Source organism: Salvia miltiorrhiza, chromosome 1 (genome assembly GCF_028751815.1).
Source record: "Salvia miltiorrhiza cultivar Shanhuang (shh) chromosome 1, IMPLAD_Smil_shh, whole genome shotgun sequence".
NCBI lineage: Eukaryota > Viridiplantae > Streptophyta > Magnoliopsida > Lamiales > Lamiaceae > Salvia > Salvia miltiorrhiza.
Window position 1 is genome coordinate 58117663 of NC_080387.1, and position 21182 is coordinate 58138844.

General features: G+C 42.7%; 3 protein-coding genes across 3 annotated transcripts; 1 reads left to right on the top strand and 2 right to left on the bottom strand.

Moving 5' to 3' along the window:
* Positions 1-10156: 10156 nt before the first annotated feature.
* Positions 10157-14879, top strand: LOC130998352 (polyadenylate-binding protein 2-like). The gene is made up of 9 exons (XM_057923778.1): positions 10157-10723; positions 11785-11903; positions 12318-12974; positions 13083-13160; positions 13249-13338; positions 13553-13687; positions 13892-14065; positions 14144-14341; positions 14428-14879. The coding sequence occupies exons 1-9, from the start codon at positions 10462-10464 to the stop codon at positions 14662-14664; spliced, it is 1950 nt and encodes a 649-aa protein (XP_057779761.1). The 5' UTR covers positions 10157-10461; the 3' UTR covers positions 14665-14879.
* Positions 14880-15206: 327 nt separating this feature from the next.
* LOC130998360 (ferruginol synthase-like) lies at positions 15207-17165 on the bottom strand. Its single transcript, XM_057923784.1, has 2 exons — positions 16138-17165; positions 15207-16068 (listed from the first exon to the last, which is right to left on the bottom strand). Exons 1-2 carry the CDS (start codon positions 17002-17004, stop codon positions 15463-15465), a joined length of 1473 nt encoding a protein of 490 aa, XP_057779767.1. The 5' UTR covers positions 17005-17165; the 3' UTR covers positions 15207-15462.
* Positions 17166-17169: 4 nt separating this feature from the next.
* On the bottom strand, positions 17170-20334 carry LOC130998367 (uncharacterized). Its single transcript, XM_057923789.1, has 2 exons — positions 19522-20334; positions 17170-18467 (listed from the first exon to the last, which is right to left on the bottom strand). Exons 1-2 carry the CDS (start codon positions 20268-20270, stop codon positions 17747-17749), a joined length of 1470 nt encoding a protein of 489 aa, XP_057779772.1. The 5' UTR covers positions 20271-20334; the 3' UTR covers positions 17170-17746.
* Positions 20335-21182: the final 848 nt, after the last annotated feature.

The window sequence follows — 21182 nt, forward strand, 5'->3', positions numbered from 1 at the left end:
ATTCTAAATCTTTCAAGAACTTTCTCAATATATTGTTCTTGAGATAACCAGAGCTTCTTGCTCTTCCTGTCCCTGAAGATCTTCATTCCAAGGATCTGCTTAGCCGCGCCTAAGTCTTTCATCGCAAAAGACTTGCTTAGCTCTTTCTTCAGCTTATCAATCTTGCTGGCATCATGGCCTACAATTAACATGTCGTCAACGTAGACAGACAATATGATAAAATCACCTCCTGCGAACTTCTTGAAGAAAACACAGTGATCTGAGGTGGTCTTGTTGTAGCCATGGGTTGACATGAAGGACTCAAACTTCATGTACCATAGTCTGGGAGCTTGTTTCAGGCCGTACAAGCTCTTCTTCAACCTGCATACAAGGTTCTCTTTTCCTTTGACTTTGAAACCTTCAGGCTGGTCCATGTAGATTTCTTTGTCTAAATCTCCATGTAGAAATGCAGTCTTCACATCAAGTTGCTCGATCTCCAGGTCCAAACTGGCAGCAATCGCGAGCACCACTCTGATTGAAGACATCTTCACCACTGGTGAGAAAATCTCTTCAAAATCAACACCCTTTTTCTGACTGAAACCCTTCACAACCAGTCTCGCCTTGTACCTTGGTTGTGAGCTATTCTCCTCAGCCTTTAATCGGTAGACCCACTTGTTTTTCAGCGATCTCTTGCCGGCTGGCAACTTCACTAAGTCATAGGTGTGATTTTCAACTAAGGAGTTCATCTCCTCCTTCATGGCTTCTAACCACTTCTCCTTTTGGTCATGCGCCATGGCTTCTACAAAACTCTGTGGCTCTCCTCCATCAGTGAGCATTACATACTCATGTGGGCTATATCTGGTAGAAGGTTGTCTTTCTCTGGTAGACCTTCTGACTGGAGGGACATCATCTTGTACAGGTGGAGTCTGATCGTCACCTGCTTCATCATCAACTGGATCACCATGCTCCGGTTGGGTATCTCCCCCGTAATTCTGGAGTGTCGGTGAAGGAACTGGATCTAAGTTGACAGGAACTTCTGAATTAGATTCAGGCTTTTCCTTCGCATCATCAGGAACTTGATCTTCAAGGAATACAACATCCCTGCTTCTGATGACTTTCCTGTTAACTGGGTCCCATAATCTATAACCAAACTCTTCATGAGCGTATCCCAAGAAGATACATGGTTTGGTTTTATCATCAAGCTTGGATCTCTCATCTTTTGGAATGTGAACAAAAGCCCTGCAGCCAAACACTCTCAAGTGTTTGTAAGACACGTCTTTCCCGGACCAAACTCTATCTGGAATGTCACCACCCAGAGGAGTTGATGGAGAAAGGTTGATCAAGTCAACTGCGGTCCTCATAGCTTCACCCCAAAAGGATTTTGGCAGTTTGGAGTGCGACAGCATGCATTTGATTCTCTCACAAATTGTTCTGTTCATCCTTTCTGCCACGCCATTGTGTTGAGGGGTCTTTGGGACGCTTTTCTCAAGCTTGATACCATGGTTCCTGCAGTGTTGCTCAAACGGGCCTTGGTACTCACCGCCGTTGTCTGCACGAACACACTTCAGTTTCCTTCCTGTTTGTCTCTCGACTTTTGCTTGAAAATTCTTAAAGACCTCCAACGTTTGGTCTTTGGTTTTCAAAGCAAAACACCAGACTTTTCTCGAAAAATCGTCAATGAAAGTGATGAAATATAGTGCGCCACCAAGAGTTCTGTCTTTCATGTAGCACAAATCTGTGTGCACCAAATCAAGAGGTTGAGCTCTTCTTGAGGGAGAGAAGCTCTTGAATGCAACTCTGTGTTGTTTTCCGGCCAAACAATCAACACAGGTTTCCAAGTGCATTCCTTTAACCTCAGGGATGAGGCTTCTTCTAGCCAAGATCTCCAGACCTTTCTGGCTCAGATGCCCTAGCCTCTTATGCCATATCTCAATGGAGGAATTTTTGACGACTGCATTCACCTCTCCATTGGACAACGTTGCATGCATCATGTAGAGAGAATTTTGCTTTCTACCCTTTGCTGCAATTAGAGAGCCTTTGATTAGCTTCCATTTTCCTTCGCCGAAATGGTTGATGTAACCATCATCGTCGAGCTTGCCAGTGGAAATAATATTGAGTCTGATATCAGGAACATGTCGGACATCTTTTAAGATAAGCTTACATCCAGTGTTAGTAAGCAGGACAATGTCTCCTATACCAGCAACTTCTGTCACACCATGATTGGCCATTCTGACTTTCCCAAAGCTGCCACCGGTGTAGGATGCAAACATATCACGATGTGGTGAAATGTGATATGATGCACCCGAATCAACGATCCAGTCTGTTTGTTGGCATGACGAACTCACAAGAGCATCATCGCAAACTACGACAACATCGCCATCAGTTGCAACTGCTGTTGTGTCTTTCTCAGCATTTTCATTATTTCCACGCGCTTGATCTCTTTTCTTCTTTCTGCAGTCTCTCTCATAGTGGTTTGGACCACCGCAATAATGGCATTTGAAGTCTTTTCTGGGTTTAGACTTCCCCCTGGATTTATCTCTCGAGTATTGAGAGCCTTTACTTTTAATTCTCCCTCGATCTCCGTTTTCAGCAATCATCGCCTTTGTCTCAGAAGAACGTTCTTGATCTTTTCTTCTGGATTCTTCATTAAGAAGACAATCTTTGACCATCTGCAAGGTCAGTGCTCCACCTGGAGCCGAGTTGCTGATTGACACTACAAGAGTGTCCCAACTGTCCGGCAACGAACTGAGTAGCAATAAAGCTACGACTTCATCATCAGAAAAATCGTTCGCTTGCGATATGCGGAGGGTGCCAACATATTCCTCCATTTTTAATCCGCCTCAGAACCAAGGTGGCTCTGATACCACTTGTTGGGAAAAGTGGTGAATAAATATTCACGAGTGTCCAAATAAATGACACTTGCACAGCGGAACCAGGATAATTCTTTTCCCTCTTGCTGGATTACAAAATGGGATCCAAACCAAGAAAAATATTTGGTGCAAAATATAAGAAAATATGAGACAAGAATTTTTACGTGGAAAACCCAAATTGGGAAAAACCATGAGACCGTAGTCTAGAAATCTTCCACTATGTATATAGTAGGCTTACAAAAAATTCTCCCTACACAAAATAGGGGAAACACAAATCTCAAGTTTAATAACTTGAAAACACAAGAGGACTGAGCTACTTTTTTAAGAGAGATGAAAAATCCTATAATTTTTCCTCACAATTTTCTTCTCTCAAAATGCACTCACCAAACTCTCTCTTGTTTTGCCTCACTTAGCGGCCATCGCGCACACGCCCAGCACCAGCAGGCCGCCAATCGGACCGCCGCGCAAACGCCTCACGCCCAGCACCAGCAGGCAGCAGCCAGCAGCCAGCAGGCCGGCACCGCTTCAGCGCCCACGCCCAGATCTGTCCGACGCCTCGATCTCACTCAAATCCGTCGCCCCGTCGCATCGGTTCGACCACGCCTTGCAAGGAAGTAGCAGCTGCTACCGCCGACCTTAAAACGCAGTAGGGAAGCCACCGGTGCCATCCCAGCCAGCCACCGATCTCAACGCCGGTGGTCTCTCTCGGCCAAGATCTGATTGGCTTCTTCCCAAACCTCCCTCGGTCAATTCTTCCCAGTCTATCGCCGTGCCGTTTTCAGATTCAGAGCAGGTCCGATTCAGAGCAGGCAGTCGTCACTTCTCTTTAAAGCTAAGTTGTAGTCTCTTCTCTACTATGAAAATGGCGAATGGTTTGGAGTTTGGAGTTTGGGTTTGCACTGATTTGTCTTAGCAAAACACGAATTGAGTTCTCATACATACTGTAATTGGTGGTTGCAATGATTTTCTGTTATGAAACTGATCATGATTGGATATGAATGCTTATTGGAATGGATATTTGAGATAGTTGAATACCTTGAATGTTTTCGATCTGATCAGTGGCTGTTGGAGTTGAAATAATTGTGGAGTAACTTGAAGTTGTTTGGTTAAGAGTTCTTTTTCCTTGTCCATTGACCGGAGAGCATGAGTCGTGAGGAGGTTTGGAGGGTGGTGATGAGAAGGGGGCACGAGAGGACCGGAGCAGAAGGCAATGTGGTGTATCAACGGAGCAATAACTTTCATAGGCAGCCGAAGACTTGGAGGAGTGGAACTGGGGTTAAACCTCTTTCGAGATCCCAGATAGTCACCTTCTTCTTTAACAACATCCCCGAAGATTGCAGCTTTGATTTCTTGAAAAGGAAGTTTGGTGCCATTCGCGTTCCGACTGACATTTTCTGTCCCAAAAAGAGAGATAAAAAAGGGAAGCCTTTCGGCTTTGTCCGTTTCGAAGGTGTCGAGGACACGGAAGGTCTGCTTGAACAATTGAATCAACTTTGGATTGGAAGCTACAAAATTAGGGTTTTTAAACCAAGGTTTGAGAGGGTGGTGAAGGATGAAGAAAAAAAGAGGTTCGACACCAAAAGAGATATTGGAAAGAAAACAGACTGCTTCAATTTTTTGGATTCTGCAAAGAAGAACCCGGGAGTTTCTTTTAAAGAAGTTCTCACTGGAGTCTCTGAAGGAGAACCCTGCACAAGAGAAAAGCTACAATTCAAAACTTCGGAGGAGGATTCTAAGTGGCTTGAAGGAACATTCACAGGTTTCATCAAAGATGATTTCTCCTGGGATGAAATAAAAGAAGAAATCAACAGCGAATGTGCCGGGAAATTGAAAGTTTCGACGATGGGGGGAAGTTTGGTGCTCATCAGAAGTATTTGCGAGCTGTCAACACAAGAAGTTCTCAAGGAGTTGGATGAATGGAGCGACTTCTGGTTTCTTTGGAAGAGGAAATGGAACTTCATTGATGTGCACCAGCAGCGAGCTATTTGGACGAGATGGCTTGGAATCCCGCTTCATGCATGGAACTCTCGTTTCTTTGATTCAGTGACGGCAAACTTTGGCCGGGTATTGAAAATTCACGAACTAACGAAGGAAAGAGAGAAATTGGACGAAGCTTTGATCCAAATCTCTACAGGTCTCAAATCCATTGAGCAAGTATTTGAGTGCTGCATTGATGGAGCTAGTTTCACACTTCGCATTGAAGAAATTCAGGATAACCCTCTCTCGTCCTTGATCGAAGAACCGGATTTAGATGAGTCGGAATCTGAATTGGAATCGGATTCAGGATGGTCGGACGGAGCGGAGTCTATGGATCCGGCTATTGCTACCATCGGAATGATGGACGACATCGGTGTGGGAGATGGAGATGTTTCGGTTCTCCAAGAATTGAACTCTTCGATTCCTTCGCAAGAAGTTTCGGTTTTACAAGAATTGAACTCTTCGATTCTTTCGCAACAAATCGTTGCAGACACCTCAGTCGAAGTTACCAATCATGAGGAGACAACGTTGGGAGGCTCGAAAATGCTTTTGAATGTGGTTGTTGCCGAAGGTTTAGGCCAGTCCTCTTGCAGGCCCGAGCAGGAGGATAGCCTCATTTGGGCCGAAAACTCAAAGGACCAAGACAAAAGCCCAAGTGGAAACTTATTGGAGTCCCCTTGTCGTCCTGTCGAAAACTTTTGTGAGGTACCTTTTTCCTTGCTCACGGTTCCTGCTGTGAGAGAAAAGGAATCCATTCTTGTACAAGGGGGATTTGACGATCTAGAAGATAACAGTGAGAGTCTCGACGTGAATGTTATTGTAGAAGAAAACAAACATGCTGAGGAAGTGGCTAGGACCGAAAACGATGATTCTTTGGGCTCCCAAGCAGGGGAAGCGAGGCTGCCTTCCAACAACAAAAGGGTTGATCCCCGATGCACAAATGGAAAAAAAGGTAAAGGGAAAAAGAAGAATAGAGCGAGGGAGAAGGAGAATTGGGGGCGTTTCATCTCTGAAATAGAACCACTAAATGGGAGAGGGGAGGAGGCCGCAGGGGAGGAAGACGCTGGGGAGATTCAAAAAGGGTTGCTTTCGACAGAGGAGGGGGGAATTTCAGGTCAAAAAATCTGGGACTTTGGGAAGAAGTTAGGGCTTTCAAGTCAGATTGAAGAAGAGGTGACTGTCCGCCAAATCGAGATGCAAGGTAACTTCCTTTCCTTCGATAATGCTGGGTGTTAGATGAATTGTCCATGAATTTACTGTCATACAACATTAGGGGTTTGGGGAGCATTGCGAAACAACGAGATGTTTTTGAACTTGTAAGAGGGCATAAGATTGACATTTGTTGTTTACAAGAGACAAAAATGGAGACTTTTAGTGATGTTTTTTGTAATTCTTGGTGGGGGTTTAATAACACAGATAAGGCAATCAGGAACTCTGAGGGGAGAGCTGGGGGAATTGCGTGTTTATGGAATAGGGAGGTATTCGAAGCATCTAGTTCTTGGGATTTACCGGGGGCCGTGGTTGTTAACGGTAGGTACAAGGAGGGCGGTCTCTTGTGTTGCATTATCAATGTTTATGCGCCCACTGAATCAAAGGATAAGAGGATTCTCTGGGATGCAATTGGTTCTATTGTTGAACAGAATATGGATCGAAGTGTGTGTATTTTGGGAGATTTTAACTCAGTCAGGAGAAGAGAAGAGAGGGTGGGTAGCGGGGAGACGTTTCGAGCGTCGGAGGCGATGTTTTTCGAGGAATTTATTGGGGGGAACGATCTGAAGGAAATTCATACACAAGGTCGAAAGTACACTTGGTACAAGCCCAATGGCAAATGCAAGAGCAAGATCGATCGTTTCCTTGTTAACGAAACTTGGATGCTTACTTGGGAAGGAAGTTCTGCACGCGGTCTTAAGCGTTCGATCTCGGATCACTGTCCGATTGTTCTCACTACTAAAACGGAGGATTGGGGACCAAAACCTTTTAGGTTCCTAAATGCTTGGACAAATCACCCGGACTTTGAAGAAGTTGTAAAGAAAGTGTGGACGGGTACAGACTATCAGGGATGGAGCTTTTTCGTTGTTAAGGAGAAATTGAAGAAACTTCGCGAGGCTTTGAAAGTTTGGAATCGCACATCCTTTGGTGAGATTGATTCTAAAATTCACGAATTAAAGAAGGAGTTACAACAGAAAGATGAGCTTGACGAGCAGAGTTGTTTAGGCGAAGTGGATGTTATCAGAAGAAATGAGCTCCAAGCTCTCCTTTCCCTTCAGCTGAAGCATAAGCAGATGACTTTACAACAGAAGGCTAAACTGAAATGGCTTAAGGAGGGAGATGTGAATTCTGGCTTCTTCCATAAAGCGATTAAAGGGAGGCGGTTGAAGAATGACATAGGCGGACTGATCTTTGATAACTCATGGATCTCCAAACCGGAAGAGGTAAAAGCGAGGGTGAGAAATCATTTTGAAACTTTTTTCAAGCGGAAAGATAGACAGATGCCTGTTATTCCCATTGACTTTGTGAGAAGGAAAATCTCTGATGAGGAGAGAAATTGGCTGATTAGAGGTTTTGAACCTGAAGAAGTTAAAGAAGCGGTCTGGAGCTGCTCAAGCGATAAGAGTCCCGGACCTGATGGCTTTAACTTTTCATTCTGGAGATCGGCTTGGCATGTTGTTAAGGAGGATATCCTCCAGGTCTTGAAGGACTTCCACGCGAACGGTAAAATTCCTAAAGGAGGTAATGCTTCTTTTATCGTTTTAATACCGAAGAAAGAAGGGGCTGATTCGTTGAATGAATTTCGCCCAATCTCGCTCATTACCAGCTTGTATAAAATCATTGCAAAGATCTTGGCGGGGAGACTGACGAAGGTGATGGGGTCGATCATCTCTGATAATCAAAGCGCTTTCGTTAAAGGGCGGTTCATTCTCGATGGGGCGGTCATTTTAAATGAAGCTGTTGTTGAGTCAAAGAAGAAGCGACGAAGCAGGATCTTCTTTAAGATTGACTTTGCCAAAGCTTTCGATTCAGTTCAATGGGACTTTTTGGATACTTTGCTTGACAGAATGAACTTCGATGGGATTTGGAGGAAATGGATTCAAGGGTGTCTACAGTCAGCCACGGCAAGTGTCCTAGTTAACGGGTCATCAACGGGTGATTTCAAAATGGAGAGAGGCTTGAGACAGGGCGACCCGATGTCTCCCTTCTTGTTCCTCATTGTCGCGGAAGGGTTGAATGCGCTCGTTGAGAGGGCAGCGGAACGACAGTTATTGTTTCCTGTTAAGATTGGTAAGGATGAAGTGCCGATTACACACCTCCAGTACGCGGATGACACTATCTTTATTTTAGAGGCTGATGACCGAAATGTGGAATCTCTGAAAAGTCTGTTGCTTCTCTTTCATTTTATCTCTGGTCTTGCTGTCAACTTCGCCAAGAGCAGCCTGATGACGGTGGGAGTGAATGTGTCTGTCGAGAGGACATGGGCTTCGTTTCTCCATTGCAAGATTGCTTCATTCCCGTGTCTTTACTTGGGAACCAAAATTGGAGGCCGAAGCAATAGTGTTAGCGAGTGGAAGTTCTTGGTGGATAAAGTCTCAAACAAAATTGCAAGCTGGAGAAAAAGACCTCTCTCTTTGGCGGGAAGGATCACTCTTGTTAAAGCGGTGCTTCAATCGATTCCGGTATATCAACTGGCCTACGCTTTCATTCCCAAGACTGTGCTCAAGAATCTCAATTCCTTGTTCTCCAGATTTCTGTGGGGTGGAGGCTCTCAGTCGGGAAGAATCACCTGGTTTAAATGGAGCTCCTTGTGTTCCAATAAGAAAACAGGAGGTCTTGGATTTCGGGATGTGGAATGGTTTAATCATGTTCTGTTAATTAAATGGCTTTGGAGATTTTTGGTGGATGGGGGAGCTTTGTGGGCGAGAGTGATCAAATCTATTTATGGGGAACTTCTCTGGGGCGAAGAGGGGGATTGCTCGGTGGTGAGAAGAAGTGGGCAGTTGGGGTGGTGGGCGAAAATTGTGGAGAAAGGGGGAGGAAGAGATGATAGATGGTTCATTGATCACCTTCAACACCGTCTTGGGGATGGGATGAATACAATGTTCTGGGAGGACGTGTGGGCTATTAACAAACCTCTTAAGTTCTCTTTCCCGAGATTGTATAACTTGTGTTCGAATAAGAAAGGCCTCGTCGGAGAGAGTGGGTTTTGGGAAGGAGAAGAGTGGGTGTGGTCGGTGAATTGGAGGAGGGATTTGAGGGAAAGGGAGACTGGTCAGGTGGAGGAACTTTTGAGACTTGTTGCTGCTTTTGTCCCTTCTACAGGTTTAACTGATGGATGGATTTGGAGGGCAACTACGGACGGTAAATTCTCAACAAAGTCGGCTTATGATTTGGTGGCGGCTTCCAGAGAGGCGCAACAAATTCAACCGGCTGAGATGGCTATGGTTTGGGAGGCTCCAACATCACACAAAGCCAAGGTGACGGCGTGGAGATGTCTTAGAAATCGTTTGGCTACCTGTGACAACTTGAGAAAACGACAAATTCAAATTAGTTGGGAAGAGAGAGGATGCAACGCCTGCGTCGCTGGAGAGGAGTCGACGGAACATCTGTTTCTTCATTGCCCGAAAACTGCGGCGGTGTGGGACCAAATATTCCAATGGTTACACATCAAAACGGCAAATCCTAGAGGTACTCTTCATCACTACACTTCCTTCATCTCTGCTGCCAAAAAGAAGAAAGGAAGAAGATTGCTAAATGCGTTATGGGTTGGAACGGTTTGGACGCTTTGGGAAAAAAGAAACGACAGTCGCTTTCAAGGAAAGATTTGGGATATTGAGAGACTTGTTTTACAGATCAAGGGTAGACTTTGGAGTTGGAATGAGGTTTATAAAGTTTTGGAGTTGAGAATCCCTTTCACCATGTGGTGCTCAAAGGGTTTCAATCTTTCATTCTTGTTTTGATTGGCATCTCTTGTGCCTTGCTTTTTATCTCAATAAAAATTTAATTTTACTGATCAAAAAAAAAAAAAAAATTATCTCTCAAAATAAAGGGGAAATAAAACAAAGGGAATCTCTTACGAGCACTAAGTTTTTTGTTTAATTCCATTCTTTTTCTATTCATCTACTTGAATCAAACGAGCTAAGTTTTTTGTTTGCTTTTTTTTTGATTTGTAATTTTAAAGGACATCTTTTTCTTTTTTCGATGTGTAACACAATTTTCTCACGTAGAAAATTTGACTACGTCACGCACTTCTCATTGCCATGTTACACGTGGCATCATCCTAATTCCCCAGACGCGACAATCAAATCCAACGAATGCGATTTCACCTCTTTCCTCCAACTAGGGTTTCATAAGCCTCCCTTCATATTTATACCGTCACAGTTCACTGCCCTCCCCGAGTGCGGTGCAGTTCCCTGCCCTCCCTAACCAAAAAACCCCAAAAATTTTCTCTCTCTAAAGTTTTCTATTCCTATCCCAAAATTTATCCCCCAATTTAACACATACGTAGCCGAAAACCCAAAAAAGAGTTACCTTTTTTTTCCCACTTTCAGCATTGCTTGTTTCTCTGTTCTTCTCTCTAATCAATAACGAGGAGAGAGAGAAAATATCCCCCAGAATCAAGAATATAGCTGAAATTGGAGCAATGGCGCAGATTCAGGTGCAGCACCAGAATGTGGCGGCGCCGGCTCCCAATGGAGTGGCGGTGGCGCCTGGTGGGGCTTCTGCAGGACAGTTTCAGACGACCTCTCTGTATGTCGGTGACTTGGATTTCAACGTAACGGACTCGCAGCTCTACGATCTGTTCAATCAGGTTGGGCAGGTTGTGTCTGTTAGGGTTTGTCGCGACCTTAGCACTCGCCGCAGCCTTGGCTATGGTTATGTCAATTATAGCAACCCCCAGGACGGTTAGCACTTTGAATTTTTTTAGATTTGTATCATCAATTGATGCATTTTAGATGCTTTATTTGCATGCACGCACACAAGCTCGTGCTTCAATCGCAGTATGGTCGGGTGTAAAGCAAGGTTGTGCTGTATCTGATGAAATTAATGGGTTCATGGTGTTGAAAATAGTTTTTCTTTTTTGCTAGAACTTATAGGAAAAAGTGATTGAATCCGATGAAATTGAAAAATCAGTTCTTTTGCTGGCACAGTTTCTGGGGACGTGTATAGTGAACTCCAATGACAATTGGAAGGTTGGGTGCCTAAATTTATTAACAGAATGACAGTACGTGTTATTTATTTTGAGTGAACAGATTGGGGATAGGAATGGAGATGACGAATTTATCATACAAATGCAAGTCTCCTAATGAATATTTGGATTGTCAGCCATTTGATAGTGTCAATGTGATAACGCCCAAGACAATTGTGACAATGTTCTTCTTCTGATTTGCAAAATATGAAATTTGAGCTTATGTGATCCAAATTCTATGGTTATTTCAGATAAATTGTACAAAAAACTATATTACTGATAACTGCTGCATAAAGAAGCTTGAGCAAAGATGGTCGCTCTCAGTAGGTTTTGCTATCTAAAATTTGGTTCTTACAGCTGTATGCTCGTTTTAGCTTTTATTAGAAGATATTGAAGACTCTCAACAATATCATAGTTAACTCTCTCTGCATTGTTTCATTGCCATGTGGAAGAGCTTGTAGTAGGTTTACATATTTAAATATTGAGTACGATAGATATTTACAAATCCTATCCCAGTTTTTACCTTGTTTGTATAGCATGCTAATGGTCTCAATTGATTGTTACTGCAGCATGACCGCACTTTTTTTTTTTCTCTTCTTTTGTTTGCTACTGTTTGGCACTATCACCAAGGTGCTTCAGCTTTCTATCATTTCAGCTCTCACGACTTTTAAAATTGTATTTTTTTTTTCTTGTGTGTTCTGTGTGCACTCTTTTCTACCTAAACAATAGGATGTTGTTTTTCACTGTCTAATAATGTTTGATCATCCGCGGTAACAGCTGCAAGAGCTATGGAATTGTTGAACTTCACTCCCCTCAATAACAAGTCGATCCGAGTCATGTATTCTCATCGGGACCCAAGTGTTAGAAAAAGTGGAATGGCAAATATCTTTATCAAGGTAACTTTCCCGTGTTGTTTGGCTCTATTGTGCTTGGTTTGTTATCTTTATCTTTATCAAGGTAATATTTTGATGAGTGGCTTCACCACACCTTTTCAGTGTTGACATAACTTTATTATTCTCTGTTGGCTGCCTCTTTTCTAGTTGAGCAAAGATCTGAAATTAATCCTATTTGTTATTATGATGCATGACAATGTGGTGCGCAGAACTGGCTAGGAATTGAGTCTGACCTTTATATTGAAATGGATAACTTCACTGCTGTTTCAATCTTCAGCCATCATTATCTTATCTGCATATCTGCTGTTTATCTATTGTGCTCAGCCATTTCCGTAGGTTATTCTTGTTAGAGCTGTGCTATTTTGGTTCTGTACTTATAGTTTCTGTATGTACTTTCTAATAAACATTCTTTTGCAGAATTTGGACAAAACAATTGATAACAAAGCTCTGCACGACACTTTCTCTAGCTTTGGAAACATCCTTTCGTGTAAGATAGCAACTGATCCTAACGGTCAATCTAAGGGTTATGGATTTGTGCAATTTGATTCTGAAGAAGCTGCACAAAGTGCTATAGATAAGTTAAATGGTATGCTCATAAATGATAAGCAAGTCTATGTTGGGCATTTCCTCCGTAAGCAAGAGAGGGATACGACGCAGGGCAATGCTAAGTTCAACAATGTGTTTGTGAAAAATCTAGCCGAGTCTACTACAGATGATGATCTAAAAACAACTTTTGGCGAATATGGGATAATCACTAGTGCTGTAGTGATGAGGGATGCTGATGGAAAGTCGAGATGCTTTGGATTTGTCAATTTTGAGCATGCTGATGATGCTGCTAAAGCTGTTGAAGCTCTAAATGGAAAGAAATTTGAGGACAAGGAATGGTATGTTGGGAAAGCCCAGAAGAAGTCGGAGAGAGAGCAGGAACTTAAAAGTCGGTTTGAGCAAACTACCAGGGAAACTGTTGACAAATTTCCAGGAGTTAACTTATATGTTAAAAACTTAGATGATAGCATTGATGATGACAAACTGAGAGAATTATTTTCAGGTTTTGGTACCATCACCTCTTGTAAGGTATTAAACATTTGTTATTTACATGGGATACAAATATTTTGAATTTTCTTCACCTTCCGATACCTATCTTCTCCACTTCTACTGATGTGATTATGTCTTGGATTGCAGGTTATGCGAGACCCTAGTGGAATAAGCAGAGGATCTGGATTTGTTGCCTTTTCAACTCCGGAAGAAGCTTCCCGAGCTGTTAGTTAATTACTCTAGTGATGCTTTGCTAGATGAAATCTCTTATGATATACTTGAACTAACTGTGCTATTGGTTTTTCATTTTTAGCTTGCTGAAATGAATGGGAAAATGTTAATTAGCAAGCCTCTTTACGTTGCCTTGGCACAGCGCAAGGAAGAGAGGAGAGCCAAGTTACAGGTACATGCTTTTTACTTTTAAGTACATGTTCTTGTATTTTTAAGAACATTTTTCTTTTGTCTACATATGAAAGCTGAAACCTGCCTTATTATATACGGACTCTCTGGCATCTATTTTTGAGTTTATTTGATTTATCTTTTGTTTGCATATGTCTCAAATTGTCTCATATAATATAATGACTTCATATTTGTTCTGAAAACTGTGTTACTTATAGGCCCAATTTTTGCAAATGAGGCCTGTTGCAATGCCACCTTCTATGGCTCCACGTATGCCCATGTATCCCCCTGGTGCACCTGGTATTGGGCAGCAGCTATTTTATGGGCAAGCCCCTGCCATCATTCCTCCTCAGGTGTCCATTCTCAGGGTTTATTATGTTCTACATGTCCTTTGCATGTGTATTTATTTTCATTTTATATTGGGATCTGGAGGTGATTTTCTGCGGTAGTTATTTGGTGCAGTTATCCTTGTATTATTTGAGGGCACTTGTTACATTAGATATGTGTCATCTGTAGTTATATTATTTGATTATTCAAACATCTGCAAAATGTTCTAGGCTGGCTTTGGTTATCAGCAGCAGCTTGTTCCTGGAATGCGCCCCGGGGGTGCTCCCATGCCAAATTTCTTTGTGCCGCTAGTCCAACAGGGTCAGCAGGGCCAACGACCAGGTGGCAGACGAGGAGGTCCAGGACAGCAAAATCAGCAACCTGTCCCGATGATGCAACAGCAGGTTCTAATTAAGTTTCTGATGTTTTCAGTCTTGTGTATGGTTAACTGTTGTGCTAAAAAGTATATATTCTTTACTCAGATGCTACCAAGGGGGGGGAGGGTGTATAGGTATCCTCCTGGTCGTAATGTGCCAGATGTGCCCATGCCTGGTGTTGCTGGAGGAATGGTTTCTGTTCCGTATGACATGGGTGGCATGCTTCCTCGAGATCCCCAGCCTATGCCAATTACTGCTTTGGCTTCTGCCCTTGCTAATGCAACACCTGAACAACAGAGAACTGTAAGCAGCTGCCCAAGTGTACAAATTACATTTCTTTTGGTCTTGTAGTTGTATGTTTAATGAGTATACCTAAATTTTGGCAACAGATGTTGGGTGAGAACTTGTACCCTCTTGTTGATCAACTGGAGCATGAGCATGCTGCGAAGGTCACAGGCATGCTTCTGGAGATGGACCAGACCGAGGTTCTTCATTTGCTTGAGTCACCTGATGCTTTGAAATCAAAGGTTTCCGAGGCAATGGATGTCCTGAGGAATGTTCAGCAGTCTGGCAGCCCCGCCGACCAACTTGCTTCGCTGTCACTCAACGACAACCTTGTTTCTTGAAAATGATGTGGACATGGCGCTCTGCCTATCTGAATCAACTTTTTGCTAGTGAGGGTTTTAAATTTGGTTGGACACATGCTAGGATTCTGCAGTTGAGATATTTACTGTTGGTTTTCCAATTCCTTTTCTGCACTTATCTCAAAATCGTTGGTTCTGGAATTTAATTGAGTTGCCTTAGCAGTTGAATGTGATTGCAATTTCCTGTGAGGAGTGAAGTCCTATTGCTTTGTTATTCTATTATTATATTCATATTGTATATTTAATCTATTGTGTTATAGTATGCTATATTTGTAGCAAATATAATACTAATTCATTAGAATGATGATATATTCATATTAATCCTAGTTTTAAATTTAACAATATCAAAATTACTTCAAGTTGGGGAATTCAAAATTGAAAGTTTGGTGAAAGAAATTCAAAATATGCAAACAAAGAAATTAAATTAAATGTTCGGTTTTCTTTTCCTTTGCCAAATCGCCTAACCAAAGCGATCCTTTATATTAAGCATTTTATTTATTTCGCACTCGAATGCTTAAATCTATCAAACTTGAATGGATTCATCGAATCATAAACAAGAAACAAGTTGGTAAATTGTGAAAAATACAGAACCGAACCAAGCGGAAACAAAGTAGAAAGAGATTAGAGAAAATCTACAACACAAAGTAGATAATTCAATGGGTCGAGTCTGATTATTAAACGTAGAAAAGAAAGCCCCTTTGCTAAAAAAGTGTGTGCTGTGAGATTGATAGTAGTCTGCAACTTCATTTCGTTGGTGTTTAGTTGAGAAATGAAGGCATTTCAGAAACAGTAAAGTGGAATAGCCTTGAGGGGAAGTGCCTTGTGCAATGCCAATCCGAACTCCTCCTGAGTATCAGGTCTCACCCCTCCTTCCATCTTCCAGTCAAAGTTATGAAGCAGGGAACCAAGCATCAGATGCAGCATTCGATCAGCCAGTGCCAAACCCGGACACATTCTTCTTCCTGACCCAAACGGAATAAGCTCGAAATCTTGGCCCTTCAACTCTATTTTGCTGTCTAAGAATCTTTCAGGCTCAAATGAAGTTGCGTTGGGCCAAATGCTCGAATCTCTTCCTATAGCCCAAACATTGACAAATATTTGGGCGTTTTGCGGGATCATATAACCGCCGATCTCAACCTCACGATCCGCTCTTCGAGGAATCAAGAGCGGACCGGGCGGGTGGAGCCGTAAGGTCTCTTTAATCACTGCTCCTAAGTATGGTAGTCTCGAACTAGATACATCTGATTCTTCCACTTGATTGTTTTCACCTACCACGCTTCTCAGCTCATTCTTAGCCTTACTCATCTTTTCCGGCTTCGCTAGCAGTTCTGTCATCGCCCATTCCACTGTGCTTTGAGTCGAATCCGATCCCCCAAGAAATAAGTCCTACAAATGCATTGCATTTATCAACTGCAGCTTTACACATTTTAAAATGAAGTAGATTGTTCAACTCACCAGAAGCACATGTTGAATCTCCTTGAAGCTCAAGTCGTACTCACTCCCTTCCATAACATCAAGCAGCGTATCTAGCAAATCATTTTTCCTCTGCACAGATCTCGATTCCAATCTCTCGTTGATTATGCCGCGTAAAATAGCCAGCAATTTCCCAAAGTGAAGCTCCGACCGCCTCTTGATCCCTTGTGGATCCCACCGTTTAAGAAAGGGGAAGAAGTCGGCGACGTTGGGAGCGCCCAAAACCTTAGTCACACCCTCGATGGTCTCCTTCAACTGCTGCGTAGCGTCGGAATCAAACTCAGTGAAGTCAACGGAGAAAAGTGTGACCGTCAGAAGATTCAACGAGGTGACGAACGCCACCTCGCCCAAGTTCACGGCTCGCCCATTCACGCTGCATTCACGAACGTAGTCCAACAGTTTCTGCAGCTTCTCCCGCCGGAGGCCCGCGCCAGCCTCCAGCTGACGAGCCGAGAACATATGCTCTCTGCACAGTCTGCGCGCTTTCTTCCATCTCTCTCCGGCTGGCATCAGCGCCATTGAATACTTGTCGTGTTCGTGCGCTTCCGCCGCCGCACTGATGGTGCGCCCGGAGAATACTTGATCGTGCTCTTGTAGAAACAGTTTCGCCAACTCTGGCGATGATACGACCACTGTGTATATGCTACCGAGCTTGAGAGACATCAAAGGGCCGTGAGTTTTGGAGAGGTCGGCCAGTGATTGGTGGGGGTTCCGGCCCAGTTGGAGAATGTTTCCGATGATCGGAAATGGGTACGGCCCTGGCGGGAGCTTCGGCCCCCGCCGTCGGACATAAAACCACGCGAAAATCACAACAATTATCGATATTAGGAGTACAATTATGGGATCCATTTTTAGTCAATGCTCTCTTTCCCACTAATATGCATTTCATATAGATATAGCAATTGATAATAATATGAATCGGTTAGAATCAAAATTTAATCAATAATGATATTTAACTTACTTTCTGACAGCTGTGACGGGAATCTTGATTAAATACGAGAATGCCAGAAGATGCATGATCAATTTTGGTTTGACATTTACAAATATAATATAAAGTATTTCCATGCTCGAGGTGGAGGCAATTCTTTATTACAAGCGGTGGAGGTATGGAACAGTGTAAATCGGAGATTTCCTGAATCAATGGGCGTGCATGGCATCTTTGTGATCTCTAGCACCACACGGGAATAAACACATGAAGAAGTCACATTTGTGTGAAGTACACTGAAATCCACGAGTACCATAATCCTTCCTTTTGCCGCAGACGTCGCAGCGCAGCTTCTTGGTTAGAAATTGATAGGCGAGAGGGTGGTGGTGAAGTGCAGCAGGGACATCATACCACAGACCAAACTTGATGTTCCGATACTCGCCTGATGCTGTCCGCAAGCAGTTGGGATGGATGGAAACATCGCAGACTCGGCAGTGATACATCAACCTCTTGGGATTCATCTCTTCTTCGCAGACTTCACAGTAGAAGCTACTCGGATGGTTGGCGCTGGCATTGGACGTCAGCGCGCGGCAGCGGGTGCTTATCCCATCTAGGATTACTCACTTGTGCAGGCAGCAACGCACACGCAGAATGCATTATGGTTTGTCAGCCATCACATCTGTAGCAGACATCGGCAAATGTATCATAACCACATGCGCTGCATGCACGCAGCCAGAAGCCACTGTTCCTTGTTATCTCTTTAGTGAGCAGCTTGAGATGATGGTGTGGGTGAGCTGCGTGTTTTATGGTGTCGGGCAGAGAAATGCACTTTATATCTACTTTGAAGTTGCACATTTTGCACTCATAGAAGAGCCCATTCGTATAGAAACGACAGAAGCTGCAGTAGACAAAGTTGAGTTTGGGGCCGGTTTGAAGGGTTAGAATGTGATCAGGTTCTGGGTGGAGTGGATGAGAGGAAAGCTCGGTTGGTGATTGGAAGCAAGGTAAGTGAAGAGAGTATTTGCATTCGCCACAACTTATGTATTTATTTGATGACGATGAGCCAGATTTCTGTTTCTTCTCTAAAATTGGTCCGGTGCACCCGTCACATACTAATGTTGATTTTAAGCCATAGTTAAGATCATCGTCATCTTCATCATCGCTATTGTCTCCTTCTTCTTCTTCTTCTTCTTCAAGCCGGGATGACGAGATTAAATGTAATTGATGGTCGGGATTATGGAGTTTGTATTTGCCTTTGACGATCTCATTATCATGAGAGATGACCGTTACTCCTAATCTCGTAACAAAACGTCCAATGAGCTCCACTGCGTCATTTATGGGAAACGCAATGACATCTCCATCAACTGCATCCACATCAATATTGCTCCTAGGAAAAAATAATTCAAATAAATAAAATTAAGTTAAACAAATTAATGAGATGGTACGTAAATCTATACTAATAGAAAAAGAGTCTAAGGCAGTGTAAGACACAACTTGTGGGTTGCCCATGTTATATACTCCCTCCGTCTGCCAAAAGTGGACCACTTTGGTTGGACACGTGATTTAATAAAATTGGTGATAATTTTGATGTAGTGGAGAAAGGGTCCCACCATTTTATGAGATGTGTGGTTGAGATTGAATTTGGAGGGGTTTTTTTTGTAAATAAAGAATGTTTGTAAGGATAAAAGATTAAAGTGAATGGTGAGACTCTTTCTATAAAAAAAAGTGGTATACTCTTTGCATATGCCCGATATAGTAAAAATGATTCACTTTTGGTGGACGGAGGGAGTATTTATTATTATATTTATATCAATCCAATAAATTATCTAATAAAAGTAATGAATTAATAGATTTTTTAAATAATAGATTACCAATTAAAATAACATTAATTACACGTACAACGTTCTTTGTGCTAGTAATTAAAAATAAGAGAGAATTGAAATTGAAATTTCAAATTTTGAACTTTGTAACAAATTAGACACAATTTTAATCTTTAAAGTGATTCAATTAATCATTTTCAAAACTTTCGCATGAGTTTGGAGCTGAGATATAAACGTTCAAGTTTCATCTAACGTCAAAACTCAACATTAATTGAGGATTTTTGAAACTAGTACTCCCATTTTTCCAATTTCATTGCCGGATATCGAATTGCAACTTGAATCATTGAAACTCCGCCATGCCAACTTCTGTCTCAATATTAGTTCATAGGCGTTCGACGACGGCCAAATTCACAATAAAAAAAGATAGTGTGAAGGCACAAATTTTGAGGTTTCGACAAAAAAGAAGCTACGAATTTGTGACAACTAGAAAGACTGAAATATTATCAAAATTCTCTTTAAAGATTGGATCTAATTTGGTTCAAGGTCCAAAGTTTGGGTGCAATTATATGTCTCTCTAAGTTTAATTTAAATTAGTAGTAATATTAAGAAGGCGGATCTTACATGATGACGGGAGATGTTGTGATGGCGCAGTTGATATGGGCAACATATCTGCAAATCTCACAATGATAGACCCAATATTTACGGAGCAAGTCCTTGAAACACACGTCACACTTGAAATTCCACTTGATATAGTCTAGTGGGAGACAATAAGCAAGGGAGAGCGGGTGGCCGTGGAGGTGGTGGTCGAGGGTGGCAGGCAAGGCGGCGCAGCTCTCGTTGATAGAGTACTGACAAACGGTGCACAGATAAGAGTTCCCTCGGTGTATGGTGCTGCAAGCATCGCACCTCAAGGAGGCAGCCCGCCCAGGCCTCCACAACAGCTTGAGCTCATGCTGCGGATGGCTGGGGTGTTGGTTGCCAGCAGCAGCTGCACCCATCACGTCCATGCTCCGTGCGCACCCAAGGTGTATCTGGAACTGGCATGAGCCGGAGCTACTGCAGTAGTACCCAATTCCACGTATTCCTTTTCCGCAGACAGAGCATGATCTGCGACGGCTCTCTTTTTGGACGAGGGTGTGTTGAGGGTGCAAGGAGAGCGTTATCTCTCGCGGCATTTCTGCGCATTCTTCGTGTAACGTTGGGCTGCTGCAGTCGCGGCATCTGTAGATCGTCTCTCCGGAGAAGATGTACCTCCAGCAGCCAGAACATAAGTCGTATTCAGTACGGCCAGCTCTTTCCGTCAAAATGAGTGGATGTTTATGGAAGAAATGATCAAGCTCAATCACCTCATTCTTTCCCTTCTCGCTCATCGTCTCTTTCTTTTCTTCTTCTCAACAAACAGAATGTGTGTGAGTGTAATTTGAACTGAGATTTCGACCTCTATATTGCATGCAGGTTAGTATATTACTGTAATTGATACTTACCTTGTAAAGTTTTCAAACACTTAATTTATGCATATATCTTTATGCTTCTTTGGTGACGCAATGGAATTAATTCGATAAGGTTAGAATATTATATACTTCACACGTGAGCAAAGTGTTGAAACATTGTATCATCATAATGCATAGAGAAAGAGAAGCTAAAGATTGTAATTGTATTTCTTGTTATTTCCTACCGATACACTTCTCCCATTTATAGTGTTTGATGGGAGATGATATTCAATATTGCTGATACAAAGTCATAAGGATCCCTTTGATTAAGGGATCCTTAGTTTTCTTTTGACTACCTTTGGAGTTAATACTTGCTGCTTTTGCTGACTTTGGTATCTTATTCTCAACACTCCCCCTCAAGTTGAGTGACGGGATTTCCGATACTCAACTTGGAAAGAACTTCTGAAAAACTTTTGAAGTCCACAGCCTTGGTTAGGATATCAGCGAGCTGATCTTCAGACCTCACAAACGGGAGCTCCACAATCTTTTCTTCAATCTTCTCCTTGATAAAGTGCCTATCCACTTCGACATGTTTAGTTCTATCATGTTGAACTGGGTTCTCGGATATGCTGATGGCAGCCTTGTTGTCGCAGTACAATTTGCACGTCTTTGTTGGGTGAAGGCCTAATTCCATCAACAATCTTCTTAGCCAAATGACTTCAGTTAACCCACTCTTGATCCCTCTGAATTCTGATTCTGCACTTGAGAGAGCAACCACCTTTTGTTTCTTGCTTCTCCATGAGACAAGATTTCCTCCCACAGATGCAAAGTATCCAGCTGTTGACTTTTTGT